Here is a 19,698-nt window from a genome sequence, read left to right as displayed (position 1 = left end):
TTCGGGTTCGACGAACTCACCTGAACTTTGCCATGAAGGTCGGGTGAGTTCGCCGAACTCGAACTCAAACCCGAACCCGAACCTGAACAGCAGCAAGCCGCTGCAGCATCCTTTTCTGTAAAAATTAACAAGGAAGTGGGGAATTCCCCACCTCCTTTTGTTTCCTTTTATTTTTACAGGAAAGGATGCCGCAGCAGGTGGGGAATCCCACGATAGGATTCTGGGGGCGGGGCTTTGACATCACGGAGACTACTTCCTGGCTGGCCGAACTTTTGAGTTGGAAATGTGTATGGACATTCCTGAGTCAGGGAATCAGATCTTAATAGTGTTAAAATCAGTTTTGGGTTCCTACCGGAAAGGTGGGGAGACGCCGCGCTGGTAATGGAAATGGAGCTGTGAGTGCAACTCTGGATGTGAGTGTGGCTTATTTTGTGGGTGTGGCTTGATGGCCATGTGACTTGATAGAAGTGGCTTGATGAGCATGTGACCAGGTGGAAGTGGCTTGAATGATTATCGTGCAAGTGAACTGTTAAGTCCTCAACTTACAACCTCACCAGTGTCGCTTTCTAGGGTGACAATTTGCTTCGCGTTTCCCGTGGTCTCCTTCTTGGGTTGCCCCCTGCCTCAGGCTGGATAGCTAGGCGAATGGGTGCCAATCAGCTGTTGAGAAAAGAGGGGGGAGGAAAGGCCCCCCCTGCAACTCCTGCCGGTGCTGGTCTCACTGCCATTTTCTGAGGAGGAGGAGGAGGATGGGAGGGAGGTATAATCAGCTGGAGCTGGGCACACAGCTTCATTTTCACTGGTGCTCACTCCTGCATGTCAGTGATATTTTGCTTCTGTCCATGCACAAGAAGCAAAATCTTGCAAAAGGACATATGAGAGAAAGAGATTTTGGCAATTTTCAGCAATTTTTTGCTTCTGTGCATACACAAAAGAAAAAAAATCCCCAAAATGTCACACGGCCACACTTCTTCTTACAAAATTTGCTTCCTGCACATGCTCAGAAGCCAAATCTCATTCTGACATGCACGCCCACTGGTCACCCAGAGCTGCACATGCATCAGCACCAGTAGCAGTGGTAAGTGGGAACCCCAGCCTGGTTAAGATATTCATGAACTGGGAGAGATAATGGTAAAAAGGTCAGCAAATGAATAGGCATAGTAACTCAGTCAACCAATGTTGTGTTCCAGCTCCTGCCCCAAGGAATGTGGAGGTGGATGTGGGGGAAACATCCACATGCCCCAGGCCTGTTTTGCTCCCGATAGAATCTACCGACGAAGGCTCTTCTGATGAAGGAAGCGTGAGTAGCAGGGAAGAGGGGAGTTTGGCAGACAGCCCAGGAGGAGATCAATCATCCTTATCATCCCTGGATTCTGAACAAGAACTTATGATGGACCCATGCATGCGTAGAGTGATGCATAGGAGAGAACAACTGAAGGATTATTACAGGAGAGAAGTGAGGCCACCTGTGGTTGGGTGGGACTGCTGTAATTAGTGCTACAGATAAAAAGAACAGCGTACTGGTTTAGCCTTGTGGAAGTTTACCTGATTTATACTTTCATCAAGATCGTGGTTTTGCTGTTTCCCTGTTTAAGACTGTGTGTGGACTTTCTGGACTTCGGAATTGGACTCAATTTCCCAGTTACTGGGTGAGAAATTGGATGGCATTTAACCTGTGCCTTGTGTGTACCAGAAAACCCCTTTGACATTTAAAAAGGGAGTTTTTTCTGCTTTTCTGTTGATAAAGACTTTTGGTTTTCTTTCTATCGTGTGGTGTGTGTCTTTTTGGACTATGTATCCTGTAATTACGGGCGGTTGGGGCATGCCGGGAGAATAACCAATAGGAGCTAACTACTTCTGAGTCTGTGCAGAGAATCAAAAATGAATAATTAAGCTTAAGGCTGGGTGTGGTTTAGTCTGCACTCTCCATTCTGAACTCTGCTGAAATTATACTCTGCTGTCTGTACCTTATTGAAGAATTCAAATTGTGGTATTCTAAATATGTATATTATTATGTTTATAAAGAAGCTTATGAATCCAGATGAATCAGTTGTCTCTCTCTCTGGGTGTGTTTCTGGTTTTGATTTTGCAACAAACTTTAATAAGTAGTGATCATTGAAGCAAAGAAGAAAAAGGACTAACTCATTTCCAGCAGGAAATTGATATTCTTTTCTATCCATAAAGAATTTTTGGCTCATCAAAAGTTTACTCAATTCATTTCCATATTTCTTTCAAAGACATGTCTCTCAGATTCTGTTATTCTGCTAAGAATAAGTCTCCTGAGTGAAGGGAATAAAAAGTTATCTGTTTTGATAAGTCTTAAATTAGAACTATGCCCATGAGTCATACAAAGTTTTTTCCCCTTGTGCACAGTAGTAAATCCCTCATACACACCACTCATTGCAACAGATTTGAAAAATATTTATGAACGCTTAATAAAAATATCTGAAAATGTGGTCCATAAGGACCTATGTTGAGCATATGTTAGACTGACTCCTTTGGGCAGGACACTGCAAGTTTGAATGTAATCATACTCATTTTATTTTCATTTTATCTTTATTAATGAAGTCAGTGTGTCTGAACTCTTTGGCAAGAGCATTTCCTGAAGCAGCTCTGAGCCAAAGACAGTGGTGCCTGTCACAGAGAACTACAGAAGATCTCCATCATGATATCTGAAATACTGCTGATGCTGCTTTTCCTGGCATCCTTCTTTCCCTGTGGCACAATGGTGGTCAAATGTCAATTGAATGTGCAGAAAGAGGAAAGACATCAATTCAATTACTACAAGCCAGGAGATTTCCTGATTGACGCAATTGTATCTACAACTAGCACTATATTTGAACCATACATTTTCTTTAAACCGCCATTCAACAGATTTCAAAGGTAATTTCTGATATCTATGGTACCAGGGCTCATTCTTGTCTCCATTTCCTTTAAGGAAAAGACTGATATTGGGGGTGGGGTGGCTCTTTGCAAAATAACTCTCTGTGATGATGCCAGGGAAACTTATTGCCTTGCTTCTTAGCTAAAGTCAGACTATTCCATTTTATTTTCTCATTCTCTTCAATATTCTCCTTGATGATGCACCTATCTTTCTATCTCTCTTGTCCATCTGTCCACTATCTATCTATCTATCTATCTATCTATCCATCCATCCATCCATCCATCCATCCATCCATCCATATACCTATCATGTGCTGTCTCTATCTGTCTGTCTGTCTGTCTGTCTGTCTTTCTCTATCTATCTATCTATCTATCCATCCATCCATCCCTCCCTCCCTCCCTCCATCCATATATCTATCATCTGTTGTCTCTGTCTGTCTGTCTGTCTGTCTGTCTCTATCTATCTATCTATCTATCTATCTATCTATCTATCTATCTATCTATCTATCTATCTATTATCTATCTATCCAACTATCTATCATCTATTTATCTCTTTCTTTTTGTCTCTGTCTCTATCATTTCTATCTCTACCTCTGTCTACTGTATCTCTATCTCTCAATTCGACTATCTCTCTCTTTCCTCTCTCATCTTTTTCCTTCCTGGGCAAGTCTTCACAGGACAGAATAGAGAAAATAGATTTCTTTTTATTGGCAAGTGTGATTGGACACACAAGGAATTTGTCTTTGTGGATCTACTCTCAGTGTACATAAAAGAAAAGATAAGTTCATCAACAATCCTAAGGTACAACACTTAATGATAGTCTAGGTACAAATAAGCAATCAAATCATATTCTGAAACAATATAAATCATGAGGATACAATAAGAAAGTTACAGTCTCAGCTATTATTGGGAGGAGATGGGTGATGGGAATTGTTGGCTTTTGGCTTTCTCTCTTAAGCTGGCTTGTTGGGAATTTGGTCTCTCAAAAGGAGGCTGGCTTTTGGCTTTGTATGGTAGCATCACCACCTTCCTGCTTATTTTTTGTTTAAACTAATGAAATTCTTAAAAATAAAAAAAAAATAAAAAGCCAAGGACCATGGTAGGAAAAAAAGTCCTGGGTGTGTTTTACTTAAAAGCACTGAAAACACCATCTATGCAGTGAAGGGCTACCAGATTTTTTACTACCACACCATGGGTGTGGCTTATGCAGGATGCCCTGCATTTTCTTTCATCTTTCAGTGCAAATTGGGTGCTCTGAGGTGGTGCTCCATTTTTGCTACCCCACTGTGTTCCCACACATCCAGGCAGCAGCCCCTCCCTTCATCTATGTGATTTAAAAAGGAAAGAAATGTGATAGAGACCATTTCTGCTGTTTCCCAAAAAATAAAAAAAATAAAATAAAATCAATTACTGGTAAGTGGTTGTACTGTATTAATGTATGTCTTGACATAGAACTATAGGATGTAAGTATAGGATCATTGCAAGGTATAATGGTTAATATCTGATATGGCTAATATATAACAGAACCTTCATATGCTATAATTTTTAATATCGGCATACCTAAATGTCATTAGCCATCCATTTTTGAAAACTATGGAAATAAATTATTCTATGCAGAATATTGTTTGAAAAGATAATAACAGTAAAAGTAAATCATTTTATGGCAAAGGAACATTAAGTTTAACATTAAGGATTTAATGGCTAACAATGGAATGGGGCAAGGGAAAGCTTTGTCATGGCTAGCACATTCTTGTTTTCTTCTGAGTTTTGCATGCTGAGAGGCAAAATTTACAAACACTATAGGCTACTGTGGAAGAATTATATGAAAGAACTAAAAATTAAATTAAAAGATGTAAAAGTCATCAGAACAGGCTTGTACTTAGCAGAAAAACCCCCCATAAATGATATTTCTAACCATTAGAACTCAAAAAAACCATAGAAGAAAATCTCAAGAAAAAGAGAAAAGACTGTTTTTCCATATGAATATGATTTTCTAATGTGGATTTTAAATAAAACCATGCAGTTGCTCAGACATTTTATCAATTATTAGAATAATATGTATTGCTGTCAGAATGCCCCTCTGAGTCATTTAGAGAAAATAAAAGTTGGGATCAGGTCTAGAACTTCTAATTGGAGTCACTTTGACTCTGAAGAAAAACATGGGGAAGAAGATCCTGCTTGTGTCAATCGGGTGTCAATGGGGCTGATCTTCTAATATTAAAACCAAAGAAAAGGCCATCATGGTAAATGAATGATGCAGGGATCTGACACTTTTTTTCATTGAACAATACATTTCTGAAAATATTTGCCGCATTAGCTATGGTAGTGACCTTTTCATATGATATTGTCCTACTTTCCCCTTCAAAAGACAAACCAGATTATTTTATACATAAAGTGGGAACAGAACAGAATAGAATAGAATAGAATAGAATAGAATTTTTTATTGACCAAGTGTGATTGAACACACAAGGAATTTGCCTTTGGTGCATAGGCTCTCAGTGTACATAAAAAGACCAGATACATTCATCAAGAATCGCAAGGTACAACACTTAATAATTATCATAGGGTACAAATAAATAATCAAACCATACAGTACTAAGAAACAATATCAATATAAATTATGAGGATTACAGCAACAAAGTTACAGTCATACCTGGGAGGACAAAGGTGATAGGAATGATGAGAAGACTAATTTATTTTTATTTATTTTATTTATTTATTTATTTTGTCCAATACACAATGAGGGTTTTAGTGGGTATATATCAATATACACATAGTAAAATACATGATGAAGGTTATAGAGGAGATACTCATAGTAAAATATATCTAAGAAATAATAGAAAAGAAGGTATAGTAATAAAACATATCAATGAAAGAATAGAAGAAGAGATATAGGAATAGAAGAAAGGTATAGGAGATATAGGAGAGCAATAGGACAGGGGACGGAAGGCACTCTAGTGCACTTGTACTCGCCCCTTACTGACCTCTTAGGAATCTGGATAGGTCAACTGTAGATAATCTAAGGGTAAAGTGTTGGGAGTTTGGGGATGACACTATGGAGTCCGGTAATGAGTTCCACGCTTCGACAACTCAGTTACTGAAGTCATATTTTTTACAGTCAAGTTTGGAGCGGTTAATATTAAGTTTAAATCTGTTGTGTGCTCTTGTGTTGTTGTGGTTGAAGCTGAAGTAGTCGCCGACAGGCAGGACATTGCAGCATATGATGTTGTGGGCAATACTTAGATCTTGTTTAAGGCGTCTTAGTTCTAAACTTTCTAGACCCAGGATTGAAAGTCTAGTCTCATAGGGTATTCTATTTTGAGTGGAGGAGTGAAGAGCTCTTCTGGTGAAGTATCTTTGGACATTTTCAAGGGTGTTAATGTCTGAGATGCGATATGGGTTCCAAACAGAAGAGCTGTATTCGAGGATGGGTCTGGCAAAAGTTTTGTAAGCTCTGGTAAGTAGTGTGAGATTGCTAGAGCAGAAGCTACGTAGGATTAGGTTTACAACTCTTGAAACCTTCTTGGCTATATTGTTGTAATAGTAATGCAACCAGTGAAGGGCTACCAAAACTTTTACTACCACACTGTGGGCATGGCTTATGCAGGACGCCCTGCATTTTCTTTCAACATAGTTCGTGCAAATTAGTGCTCTGTGGTGGAGCTCCATTTTTGCTGCTACTCCACTACATTCCCCCCATCCGGGCAGCAGACCATCCCTGAATTCAACCTTACTGACTAGTTTGACAGTGCTGAGGGAATTATTGAGGGTAGGAATTGAAACAATTTATGTCCAGGATATGATGGGTCAGTAAATATTTTCACCGCCCTCTTTTTGACTAATGCAATATACAGGTCCTCAGTGGAAGGCAGCCTGCCAGCAATTGTTTTTTCTGCAGTTCTAATTATCTGCTGAAGACTGTGTCTGTTTTGTTGGGTTGCAAAACCAAACCATTCCAACATTGATTTCAGATTGTAGATTTCTGATCTTTCCACAATAGATTCACAAGAGATCAATACAAATGATCTCTTATAAATGTTTTTTAAGGAACAGCTTCAGAAATATGATTTGTTTTTGTTTTTTAATGAATTCAGACAAAATAGTTTCTTGATGTGATGATAGAATTCAATGAATTCCATCATCACATCAATGAATTCAATATGAAAATTGAAAACCAAAATGAAAAATCTTCATCTGCAGTATACCTAGTATGAGCTTCTGGCATGCCCTGCCCTTCTTCATGAGATCACCCAGCTCCAGAGCATGGGCTACTGCATTAGAGATACATAAGAGGGTGATACATTTCATTACTAATTTCAGATTTTTGGATTGCCCAGTTTTCAGACTGGAATCACAAGACAGCAATTCAATTGATCAGTTATAAATATCATAAAGAAATAACTTCAGGAAATATGATGTGATTTTATTAATTGAAAATGAAAGCTCCACATTGAGATGAAAACCAACTAAAGTCTCTTATCTTGCAGTATACAGAGTATGAGCTTCTGGCACGTCCTGCCCTTCTTCTTTGCCATTCATGAGATCAACCAGAACCCAAACCTCTTACCAAACATCACCCTGGGCTACAGCATCTATGAGAACTTTTTCAATGCAAGGATAACATACGAGGTCATGATAGATTTGCTTTCCACGGGGCAGGAGAATGTCCCAAACTATAGTTGTGGGAAGCAAAATAATCTGTTGCCTCTGCTTGAAGGGACTGATTCTGATCTCTTTAGTCAAATTTCTACCATGCTGAGCATCTACAAAATCCCACAGGTATGAATGAATACTGAATACCCACTCTGCAAATAGCCCCCAAAAGAAACAGCAATAGCACTTTGACTTATATACTGCTTCACAGTGTTTTACAGCCATCTCTAAGCAGTTTACAGTGTCAGCCTGTTGCCCCCAACAATCTGGGTCTTCATTTTACACACCTAGCAAGAATGGAAGGATGAATAAAACTTGAGCCTGGTGAGATTTGAACTGCCAAACTGCAGGCACCCAGCAGCCAGCAGAAATGGTCTGCAGTACTGCATTCTAACCACTACACCACTGCGGCTCAAAAGGTCATCAGCAAATAGGCAAACCTTCCCTACCAAACCTTCCCCTATGTCACTCACAAAGATATTAAAAAGAATGGGACCCAGAACAGACCCTTGTAGCACACCACTTGTAACCAGGCTCTGCTCAGAATACTCACCATTAACATCAACCCTCTGTTATCTACACTTCAGCCAACTGGAAATCCACTCAGCTCCAGGGATTAAGTCCAATCTTCACTAACTTATCTATCAGCTCTTTATGTGGAATGGTAGCAAAGGCTTTGCTGAAGTCTTCATTATTTTTTTGCTTTTTCAATATAATTTCTAATTCTGTCATAGTAAAGGGTTTATTTAACTTTCACTTCCTTCTTCAGTAATTAGATTCATTGGTTTTGCTCTTAAATTTTTCTTAATTTCTTCCCCATCTATACCGTTTTTTTTATTTATATTTAAGCACTTAATTTTGTCCTTAAAAACAAAGCAATCAACCCTCTTTTCTTAAATAGATCAATTATGGGGTTATCAGCCACATTCCACAGCAGAAACATAATTTCCCTTTTTTCTACCGAGTGACTCCAAAACAAGAAGCTTCTCACTTGGCAATTATCAAACTGCTCCTGCATTTCCGATGGACGTGGATCGGCCTCACTGCTCTGGACAATGAAAGTGGTGAAAAGTTCAGAAGAACTTTTATCCCAGCAGCCATAACAAAAGGGGTCTGTGTTGCCTTCTCAGAAAGTTTACCCATGATTATTAAAGAGGGAAATAACAAGAAAGTCCAACAATATTTTAGTGACACTAAAGTAAAAACTATTGTTTGTCAATTAAACTTTCAGGCCACATTAGTACTAGGAGTAATAATACGAGATATTGAGAAAAGTGAAATCCTGTTTGGGGAAAAAGTATGGATTGCCACAGCTTTGTCTGATATAAGTGTGAGATTTTTTTACCGATTACTTAATCTCCAGCATAAATATCTTTTATTATCCTTCACAACTCAGACAAAGAAAAAGACACAATATTATGATTTTGATTCACATTACTTTGCTACAATGAATTTTGGGGAGGCAGCATTTCAGTGTTCTTATTCAAGCCCTTTGTTTTCGAAGAAAGTTTGGAATACATGCCTGGAAAAAGAGAGCTGGGAAATCCCATCCCAGGATCTGGTTGAAAAAATCCTGTCTGAAGATGGCTCCGGTATTTCCACAACAATCCAGGTTCTGGCCTCGGTCCTCAGTGCTGCCCTTTCCTCCCGAATGAGTAAGGAGAGGATGCATGTTGGAGACCATCCGACACCCCAGATAATGCAGCCATGGCAGGTAAGATTTCTATTACAAAATTCTTAAATGTTATGTTAGATATTGTTGTGGTTAGCTCTGGCCCAGCTCCTGCCCCAAGGACTGTGGATGTGAGGGAGACATCCACATGCTGCAGGCCTGTTTTGCCCCCGGTGGAATCTGCTGATGAAGGCTCCTTTGACCAAGAAGACATGAGTGACAGGGAGGAGGAGAGTGTGGCAGACAGCTCAGAAGGAGATCAATTATCTAGCTCCTCCTTGGATTCATAACAAGAGTTAATGATACAGCCACGCATGCGGAGAGCAATGCATAGGCAACTACAACTGAGAGATTATTATCAAAGAAAATGAGGCCACCTGTGGTTGGGTGGGGCTGTGGTAATTAGTGAGGCTGCTATAAATAGCAGCCTGTGGGTTTGGCCATTGTGGAGGATTATCTGATTGTTGTGTTTCATGACTGCTTTACTGACTTTGACCTTTTGTGTGCTGATTTTCCCCCACTTTGAAACTAAACCAGAGCAAAGTGTGTTTCACTTTGTGAAAGAAAAAGGACTGTGAATTGCCTCACAGCTGCAAGCTAAGTATCACAGAACTGATAATGGACTTGTACAAATTACCAGTTTGTTTGGAGACCAGTGCTCTGTGCTGTACCAAAAGAGGGCTTAGTTTAAGTGAATTTTCATTATAAAGAACATTGTTTTGGAATTTTCAAATGTGTGTGTGTCTGAAATTTGTACCTGTGAATTTTTGGGAGGAGTGTACTAGAGAGCCGGACAGAACAGATATAAGCAGGCATAGATGGGGATGAAGGGGAATTCCAATAACCGCTATCAGTTTCTAATACTTTTTCAGACCAGGCGCAGAGGCTTAGAGAGAAAGAGACAGATTTTGTTATTGAATCTTCTAGAATCAGTGATTCCCAACCTTTTTTTGGCCATCTCCCATCTAAGCATCTGTAAAATCCTGATCCCCCCCCCCGTGACATATAATTCTTACTCTTCCAAACGTGAACTACTCACACAGAGGAAGCCTAAAGGGCCATTAACTTAGTTTGAACAAAGTTCCAATTGTCCCCATCAAAAATTAAATTGCCCCACTATGGGGCATGGGCCCCATGTTGGGAAGCATTGTTCTAGACCAGTGGTTCCCAACCTTCTTTTAGCCATGCCCCACCTAAACATCTCTAAAATCCTGATTCCCCCCCCTCCAGTGACATATAATTCTTACTATTCCCAACGTGAACTACTCACAAAGAGGAAGCCTAAAAGGCCATTAACTTAGTTTGAACAAAGTTCCAATTGTCCCCATCGAAAATTAAATTGCCTCACTATGGGGCATGGGCCCCATGTTGGGAACCATTGTTGTAGACCAGTGGTTCCCAACCTTTTTTTGGCCATGCCCCACCTAAGCATCTCTAAAATCCTGAGGCCTCCTCCCCTCAATGACATATAATTCTTATTATTCAAAAAGTGAACTACTCACACGGAGGAAGCTTAAGGGATCGTTAACTAGGTTTAAACAAGGTTCCAATTGCCCCCATGTGGGTCGTGGGCTCCACGTTGGGAACCAGGGTTCTAGACCAAACTGGGTAAGTTGGTTCAGGATAATAATAATAATTTAATAATAATTTATTAGATTTGTATGCCCCTCCTCTCCGAAAACTGGGAGCGGCTCACAACAACACTACGGAATACAAATCCAATGATTGAAAAAGAAAAGTTAAAAACCCTTCATTAAAAAAACAATCATGCAACCCAAACAGACCATACATAAAATGGGGTGGCCAGGGGAATCAATTTCCCAATGCCTGGCGGCAAAGCTGGGTTTTGAGAAGTTTGCGAAAGGCAAGGAGGGTGGGGGCAGTCCTAATCTCTGGGGGGAATTGATTCCAGAGGGTCGGGGCCATCACAGAGAAGACTCTTCCCCTGGGTCCTGCCAGATGACATTGTTTTGTCAATGGGACCCGGAGAAGGCCAACTCTGTGGGACCTAACCGGTCGGTGGGATTTGTGCAGCAGAAGGCGGTCCCAAAGTTATTCTGGTCTGATGCCATGAAGGATGCTTTTAAGAAGAGACCTTGTCTCAAGAGATATAAAGTTTTCATATTTTTGTGAAATAAAGAAGTGCCAGATGCCTCAGTAACCATTGTATTCTGTCTTAAACTCCAATATTGGTCTTATATAGTAATGGCACTGAAAAAAAGTGACTTATGACCAATTTTCACAGTTATGACCATTGCAATAGCCCCATGATCATGTGATCAAACTTCAGGTCCTTGGCAACTGGTTCATACATATGACTGTTGCAGCATCCCAGGGTCATGTGATCATTTTTTGCAACCTCCTGAAAAGCAAAGTCATTGGAGAAGCCAGATTCACTTAATAACTGGCTTACTAACTTATCACCTGCAGTGATTCACTTAACAACTATGGCAAGAAATGTGATAAAAATGGAGTAACATTCACTTAACATATATTTTGGGCACAATTGTGATCATAAGTCCAGAATTACCTGTATTTGTGAAATAAATGTATCAGATGCTACAGTAACCATTGTATTCTGTCTTAAATTCCAATATTGGTCTGATGTTCAAGTCTAAGAGAGCTAGAGCTAAAAATTCAGATGAGAGAAAGCAAAAACTCATGTCTATTCTCTTCGAGGACTGAGTCTGAACTGGGGCCAAGATGGCAGATGGAGCTTCACAAATGATCGATAGACTCAATCCTGATTCTGATTCAGAGGTGGGCTGCTGCCAGAATGCCTATTTGGGAACAGCTCCAAAGCTCTGTAACATGAGTGTGGAATCTAGCGCAATTATGCTTCCTGCACCTGTGCAGGTAGCAAAATCGCACACAGGGATGCCCATGTGGGTGCATTTTGGTGAGTTTTTTTGCTTTCCCGCATGCACATGCTTCTGGAACAGCGATCCCAGGCAAAGCAGGGGCAGTCTGCCCCTATCCACACTTTAAGGGATTATAGGTTCACTAAAAGGAGTCAATTAAAAATTTCATAAAACAGAACAGGCAAAAATAATGAACAGAATATATATGTATATTTATTTATTTATTGGATTTGTATGCCCCCCTCTCCGGAGACTCGGGGCGGCTAACAGTGACAATAAAACAGTATACAATAGTAATTTGGTATTAGAAATGATTAAAAATCCATTAATATAAAAACCAAACATACATATATACATACCATGCATAGAATTGTAAAGGCCTAGGGGGAAAGAGGATCTCAATTCCCCCATGCCTGGTGACAGAGGTGGGTTTTAAGTTTTTTTACAAAAGGCAAGGAGGGTGGGGGCAGTTCTAATCTCTTGGGGGAGTTGGTTCCAGAGGGCCGGGGCCACCACAGAGAAGACTCTTTCCCTGGGTCCTGCCAGGCGACATTGCTTAGTTGACAGGACCCAGAGAAGATCCACTCTGTGGGACCTAAGTGGTCACTGGGATTCGTGCAGCAGAAGGCGGTCCCTGAGGTAATCTGGTCCGATGCCATGAAGGGCTTTATAGGTCATAACCAACACTTTGAATTGTGACCGGAAACTGATCGGCAACCAATGCAGACTGCGGAGTTTTGGTGTAACGTGGGCATATTTGGGAAAGCAACTGCATTCTGCACGATCTGAAGTTTCCGAACATTTTTCAAAGGTAGCCTCATGTAGTGAGCGTTACAGTAGTCGAGCCTCAAGGTGATGAGGGCATGAGTGACCGTGAGCAGTATATGTGTTTATGTATGAGAGGGAAAGAGACAGAAAGAATGGGAGAGAGAGTGGGTGAGGGGAAGGGAGATTTAGAGGAGGGAAGAAAAGAGTGAGAAAGAGAATGTTCTTTCTGTCACAAAAAGGCACTGATCTGAATATCCACTTCTGATGGGGCTCAAAAGAGAATGTATACATGGCAAGTGTGATTCTCCATGTCTTTTCAGCTCCATCCTTTTCTTAGAAACTTCCAGGTTTACAATCTTTCTGTGGATGATGTTTATTTGGATGAGGCTGGAATTCCTGTCGCTGACTTTGATATCATGGACTGGGCAGTGTTTCCTAACAAGTCTTCGGCTGGGGTGAAAATAGGGACTATTGAAAAAGAAGTGTCTTCAGAGATCAAGTTCTCTATCGATGAGAGTGTCATCATATGGCCAACTTCCTTTAACCAGGTAAACAGTTCTGCCTGTTTGTGGATATTATTATGTGTCCATTCTTATCTATCCATCTGCTTTTGTATCAGTCTTTTCACTTTGATGCAGTCTCTATGCTAATGAAAAAAAACTGGTGGAAGGAGACGCTATTGTTCAGGGATGAAATCCAGCAGATTCTGACAGGTTCTGGAGAGCCAGTAGCGAAAATTTTGAGTAGTTCGAAGAACTGGCAAATACCACCTCTGGCTGGCCGCAAAGTGGGGAGGGAATGGGGATTTTGCAGTATCCTACCTCTGCCATACCCACCAAGCCAGAAGCAGTAGTAAAAAAATGGATTTCACCACTGCTATTATTTCTCCTAGATGTCTCCTGGATTGCTAACTGTGGAAATGCTAGCATTGTTCTAGGTTAGCATTTTGGCTAGTTCAATGATGCTTGTTCCTTGTAAGGAAGCTAAGGAACTATACAAAACCCTTCCCTCAGGTCAGGTAACTCAGTACAGTCCTTAGTGCTCTATCAGCATGGTTGTTTACAGATATTTTACTACCCAGCTTTATAGCATTCTCGGTGCAATGATAATAGCATAGATGATGTTATCTAATCCGGTAGTGAAATGTCTACAAGGAAACAACCATATCAGAGGACACCAAGGACCCAACATTCCAACCTTGAACTACACATATTTATTCTACTGGATTTATTTATTTATTTATTTATTTGTTTGTTTGTTTGTTTGTTTGTTTATTTGTTTATTCATTTATTTGTTTATTTATTTGTTTATTTATTTGTTCGTTCATTCATTCATTCATTCATTCATTCATTTATTTATTTATTTATTTATTGGATTTGTATGCTGCCCCTCTCCGCAGACTCCATGCTTGTTCAAATTGCAAATTCAGAATAGAGCTGGAAGGGACCTTGTAGATCTCCCAGTCCAATTCCCTGCTCAGGCGAGAGACCCTATACTAGTGATGGTGACCCTTTTTGACAATGACTGCTCAAACCAGAATTTGCATGCATGCGTGCATGCATTCTGGAATGCCGGAAACCCAAAGGCCAGAAACTGAAAGACCAGGCAAGCATGCACTAGCCAGCTGGTCTTTGGGTTTCTGGCACTCTGGCACATGTGAAGACCAGTTGGCCAGCATGAATGCTTGTGTCAGAAACCAAAAGACCAGCTGGCAATGGCACATGTGCCCACAAACAGGGTTGTGCATGCTATCTCTGGTATGCATGCCATAGGTTTGCCACCACAGCCTTATACCATTCAAAAATGTGGCTGTCAGTCTCTTCTTTAATATTTTTTATTGATGAAGCACTCATTTTTGAAGACAGGCTCTTCCATTAATTGTTCTCTCTGTTAGGAAGTTTCTTCTTAATTCTAGGTTACTTCTCTCCTTGATTAGTTTCCATCCATTGTTTCTTGTCCTGCCCTCTGGTGCTTTAGAAAATAAGTTAGAAACATAGAAACATAGAAGACTGACGGCAGAAAAAGACCTCATGGTCCATCTAGTCTGCCCTTATACTATTTCCTGTATTTTATCTTACAATGGATATATGTTTATCCCAGGCATGTTTAAATTCAGTTACTGTGGATTTAACAACTACGTCTGCTGGAAGTTTGTTCCAAGGATCTACTACTCTTTCAGTAAAATAATATTTTCTCATGTTGCCTTTGATCTTTCCCCCAACTAACTTCAGATTGTGTCCCCTTGTTCTTGTGTTCACTTTCCTATTAAAAACACTTCCCTCCTGAACCTTATTTAACCCTTTAACATATTTAAATGTTTCGATCATGTCTCCCCTTTTCCTTCTGTCCTCCAGACTATACAGATTGAGTTCATTAAGTCTTTCCTGATACGTTTTATACTTACGACCTTCCACCATTCTTGTAGCCCGTCTTTGAACCCGTTCAATTTTGTCAATATCTTTTTGTAGGTGAGGTCTCCAGAACTGAACACAGTACTGTATTCCAAATGTGGTCTCACCAGCGCTCTATATAAGGGGATCACAATCTCCCTCTTCCTGCTTGTTATACCTCTAGCTATGCAGCCAAGCATCCTACTTGCTTTTCCTACTGCCCGACCACACTGCTCACCCATTTTGAGACTGTCAGAAATCACTACCCCTAAATCCTTCTCTTCTGAAGTTTTTGCTAACACAGAACTGCCAATGCAATCCTCAGATTAAGGATTCCTTTTCCCCAAGTGCATTATTTTACATTTGGAAACATTAAACTGCAGTTTCCATTGCTTTGACCATTTATCTAGTAAAGCTAAATCATTTACCATATTACAAGTTTACCACCTCTTCTATCTGGCAGCCCCTCAAATACTGGAATACTGTTATCATTTCCCCCCTGATCTTTCCTTTCTCTAGAATAGCCAAAACCAAATCCTGCAAACTGTTCTTCATATGTTTTAGTCTCCAGGTCTTTAATCTGAATTGCTGTTCTCTGCACTTTTTCCAAAATCGCAACCTTTTTTTTTGTATTTTGGTGACCAAAACCTAATCTTTACTTGTACCTTTGGTTGTTCCTGCCCAGGTGCAAAACCTTGCTTACCTTCACATTAAATTTTATTTTGTTGGATAGGGCTCATTGTTCAAGTCTGCCAAGATCCTTTTGGATGCTGAGCTTGTCTTCTGGGGTGTTGGCTATTACTGGCAGTTTAGTGTCATCTGCAAATTTGATGAATTTCCCTTCTATTCCTTGATCTAAGTCATTTATAAAGGTATTGAAGAGTACAGGGCCTACCCCACTGCTTACTTTCTTCCAAATAGATGTAGCACTATTACTTGTACTACTTGTTGAGTATGGTTGATCAGACAGTTAAAAATCCATCTAGTGATAATGCTGTCTATTTCACATTTTTAAGCTCACAAGAAGTAGGTTGTGGTCTACTTTGTTGAATATCTTTCTGAGATCTAAATATATTATATCCATACCATTTCATGGTCTACAAACAGAAGCCTAAAAATGTTTGGACAGGAGAGCCAGTAGTCTTTCATATGCTGCAGAAATCACCCAAACAGAAATATTTTCATTATGTTTGAGAAAAGATCTTAAAAGTAACTTCTGAGCTCATGAAGTTATCTTTGCACTGACTTCCACTTTTAAAATGAATTCCCTAAACCGTACATTACTTTCTGTTTAGAAGGCACCTTTTTCCAGGTGTACAAAAAGTTGTCTCCCAGGATACACCAAGCTCACAAGAGAAGGTGAACCGGTGTGCTGCTATTACTGTTCTCCATGCATGGAAGGAACAATCTCTAGGCAGGAAGGTAGGTGGCTCAAGGATAATTAAAAAAGGTACACCAGCCTCTTATTCTAGAGACACATATAATAACCAAGTTTTAATATCCTATACCAGTATGCTGCCTCCATACTCAGGAAACAAGTGCCCAATCGTAACACACCTTAGTAGGTGTGGATGCTGGGAAATATTTAATGAGTTTTTTGAAGATTCAGGAGGCAAATTAAATTGAACACATGTACACTGAAAGAGGATTTGTAAGACTTGAAGGACAGAAGAAGAAAAGATAAATAAGACCTTAAAATGTGGACAGTTAAAAAGGTGTACATTGGAAATTATAAAAATGGAAAAGCACGAATTAATAGAAAATTTGGGGACTTGGAGGGATAGCTTTGGGATTGACCAAATCTTATTAAAAAGTGATCTTTTCCAGAGTTTTTAGTTATTGGGATATTGGGACATTAGACGTATATTAACTTGTTACAAAATGATCCAGCAGGAGACAATAAAGTTCTATGAAGTTCTATTTCTATCTAGAAATAACAACAAAGAATTATAAGACATTGATGGGAATATTTAAAAATAAAGATATGAAAGTAGAAGGCTCTCAACAAATGGTGGGAAAAGATGAATATAACATACAGGAAGACAGCTGAGAAATTAGAAGGAGTGGTAGAAGGGTCAAAGCAAAATAAAATGTCCAAAAATGTTGTGGAACACTGGCTGATAAACTGGATACTATATTATCTATTGATACACAAAATAATATATTATAATGAGCACATTAAGGCTATGAATTGGAAGAGATACATTCTGTATATGTAATTGTATTATTTCTGTGAGCACTGTGTGAAAAATATGTTAACACAATAATTACAATGTCAACAAAAATGTTGGTTGTTAAAGAAAAATTGTAAATAAAACATATAGAAAAAAAGTAGGGATTTACCATGGTGAAACATTAAAAAGTAATATTGAAAAAGATGGGAAAACCTAGAGAGATGACAGAATTTGAAACATTTATATAAATCCAAGGTCAACTATAAATATTTTTTGAAATAGGACATGGAGATGGAACAAATAAACAACTGTATGATAAGAATTCAGAGAATTTAATGCATCATAATTTTCAGAAAAAAAATAAACAAAAATAGAATTGAAACACCAAATATTTTTTGAGGTATTATTCTACAAATCTGATACAGAATTGGAACAACACATTTTGTCAGTGATTGCCACATTGGAAGGTGAAATTAGAGAATTTGCCACAATGGTAAAATTTAAAATATCTAAAAATAAATATGACAGAAGTAGCAAGAATGGCTGCCATCCATGCCACACTTGACACAGAGAATTTAGAACGTTAGAAGATGGTTTCTGGAAAGATAGTTTTTCACTTGGTAAATAAAGAAGAAGGGTTGGTGGCAATGTTTTTCTATAATCATTTTCTACTTTATTCATGCTTAATAACTATATCTTTATGTGCTATTTCATTGTCAATATCCATATAAATCATTTCCCTCTAAAGTTCATTATTCTAATGGTAAATATATTTTTATGTTTTTTAAAAAATGCAATGAAGGAGCAAAGAACAGCTTCACTAGACAGTGTATCCACACCCTGCCCCTAGTCAGTTGGTCATGAGGTGTAAAATGTTACTGAATCAGTAGATAAAAGGCAATTCATGTTTTACAGATGCAGCACATTGTGAAAAGTGTCCAGATGAACAACATTCCAACAAGAAGCGAGATCAGTGTGTCCCCAAAGTCACAACTTTTCTGTCCTACAAAGAAATGTTAGGTCTTATGCTGGCTATCACAGCCTTATTTTTGTCTCTAATCACTGCCTTAGTTCTGGGAATCTTCATTAAATACCGAGAAACCCCCATAGTCAAAGCCAACAACAGGGATCTCACCTACATTCTCCTGGTTTCTCTCCTGCTTTCCTTTTTGACCTCCCTTCTATTCATTGGTCAGCCCCATAAAGTGACTTGCCTTCTTCAACAAATCACCTTCAGTGTGGTTTTCTCAGTTGCTGTCTCTTCCTTGCTGGCCAAGACAATCATGGTGGTGGTAGCATTTTTGGCCACAAAACCAGGCAGCAGGATGAGGAAATGGTTGGGGAAAAGTCTGGCCAACTCCATTGTCTTGTCCTGTTCTGGAGTTCAGGTGGGCATCTGCCTTACATGGTTGGGAATCTCTCCCCCATTTCCACATTGTGACTTACATTCTGAACCAAGAGAGATCCTCCTGCAATGTAACGAAGGTTCAGTCATCATGTTCTATACTGCCCTTGGCTACATGGGTTTTTTGGCTGCCATCTGCTTCTTTGTGGCTTTCCTGGCCCGCAAGCTTCCGGGGACTTTCAATGAAGCCAAGTGGATCACTTTCAGCATGCTGGTTTTCTGCAGTGTTTGGATCTCCTTTGTCCCGACCTACTTGAGCACCAAAGGGAAATACATGGTGGCTGTGCAGATCTTTTCCATCCTGGCCTCCAGCATTGGTTTACTGGGGTGTATTTTTCTCCCCAAATGTTACATCATTATTCTGAGACCTGATATAAACACTAAGGGCCATCTAATAACGAAAAACAACGAGGGATCTTGATTTTCAAAGTTATTTGTTGCCCAAATTATTTTTAAGATAAAATAGGATAGTTGGAAGTAAAAGCTTTGTTATAGATTTCTTTGTTTTATATATTCTAAAACCTTTTTCTCTCACATGAAGTCTCAATTATGACTAATATAATAAGATATAATAGAGATGTATAAGAGGTCATTTCCTTTTGAATTATTAAAAGCAAAATTTAAATATATTAGAAAGCATTATAGAAACACGTTTGCTTCATTTGATGTTTAGAAGATATGACAATTGTTTGCTAATCTTTATGAAGTTGTGATGAGTTTAGGGTTTTTTTTTCATGTCCTATTGTTATGGATTGAAGTTTTCTTCCTCTGCCTGGGTAATTATTTATTTTATGCCACCACTTATTCCCCCCCCAATCAATTGGGACAATCTGATAATTGATTTGGGGATGGGGAAGTGTGCTAGCATACAGAAGGTTATTTATATTTGTTC

At 39.3% G+C, this 19,698-nt stretch overlaps 1 protein-coding gene across 1 annotated transcript; it reads left to right on the top strand.

Annotated features, from left to right (window-relative positions):
* The first annotated feature begins 2,725 nt into the window (after window positions 1–2,725).
* On the top strand, window positions 2,726–19,227 carry LOC139159367 (vomeronasal type-2 receptor 26-like). Its single transcript, XM_070736685.1, has 6 exons — window positions 2,726–2,883; window positions 7,371–7,662; window positions 8,438–9,250; window positions 13,158–13,385; window positions 16,523–16,649; window positions 18,317–19,227. Exons 1-6 carry the CDS (start codon window positions 2,726–2,728, stop codon window positions 19,225–19,227), a joined length of 2,529 nt encoding a protein of 842 aa, XP_070592786.1.
* The last annotated feature ends 471 nt before the right edge of the window (window positions 19,228–19,698 follow it).

This window comes from Erythrolamprus reginae, chromosome 2 (genome assembly GCF_031021105.1).
Source record: "Erythrolamprus reginae isolate rEryReg1 chromosome 2, rEryReg1.hap1, whole genome shotgun sequence".
Taxonomy (NCBI): Eukaryota; Metazoa; Chordata; class Lepidosauria; order Squamata; family Dipsadidae; genus Erythrolamprus; species Erythrolamprus reginae.
The sequence above is the reverse complement of the archived record's forward strand: the minus strand, read 5'-3'. Positions and strand labels throughout refer to the sequence as shown.

Excerpts from the sequence above, each read along its gene's own strand:
- LOC139159367 (XM_070736685.1), top strand. The coding sequence starts at position 2,726 with ATGGTGGTCAAATGTCAATTGAATGTGCAGAAAGAGGAAAGACATCAA. Across the intron at positions 9,251-13,157 it reads AGATAATGCAGCCATGGCAG|CTCCATCCTTTTCTTAGAAA; the intron begins GTAAGATTTCTA and ends ATGTCTTTTCAG. Across the intron at positions 13,386-16,522 it reads GGCCAACTTCCTTTAACCAG|AAGGCACCTTTTTCCAGGTG; the intron begins GTAAACAGTTCT and ends CTTTCTGTTTAG.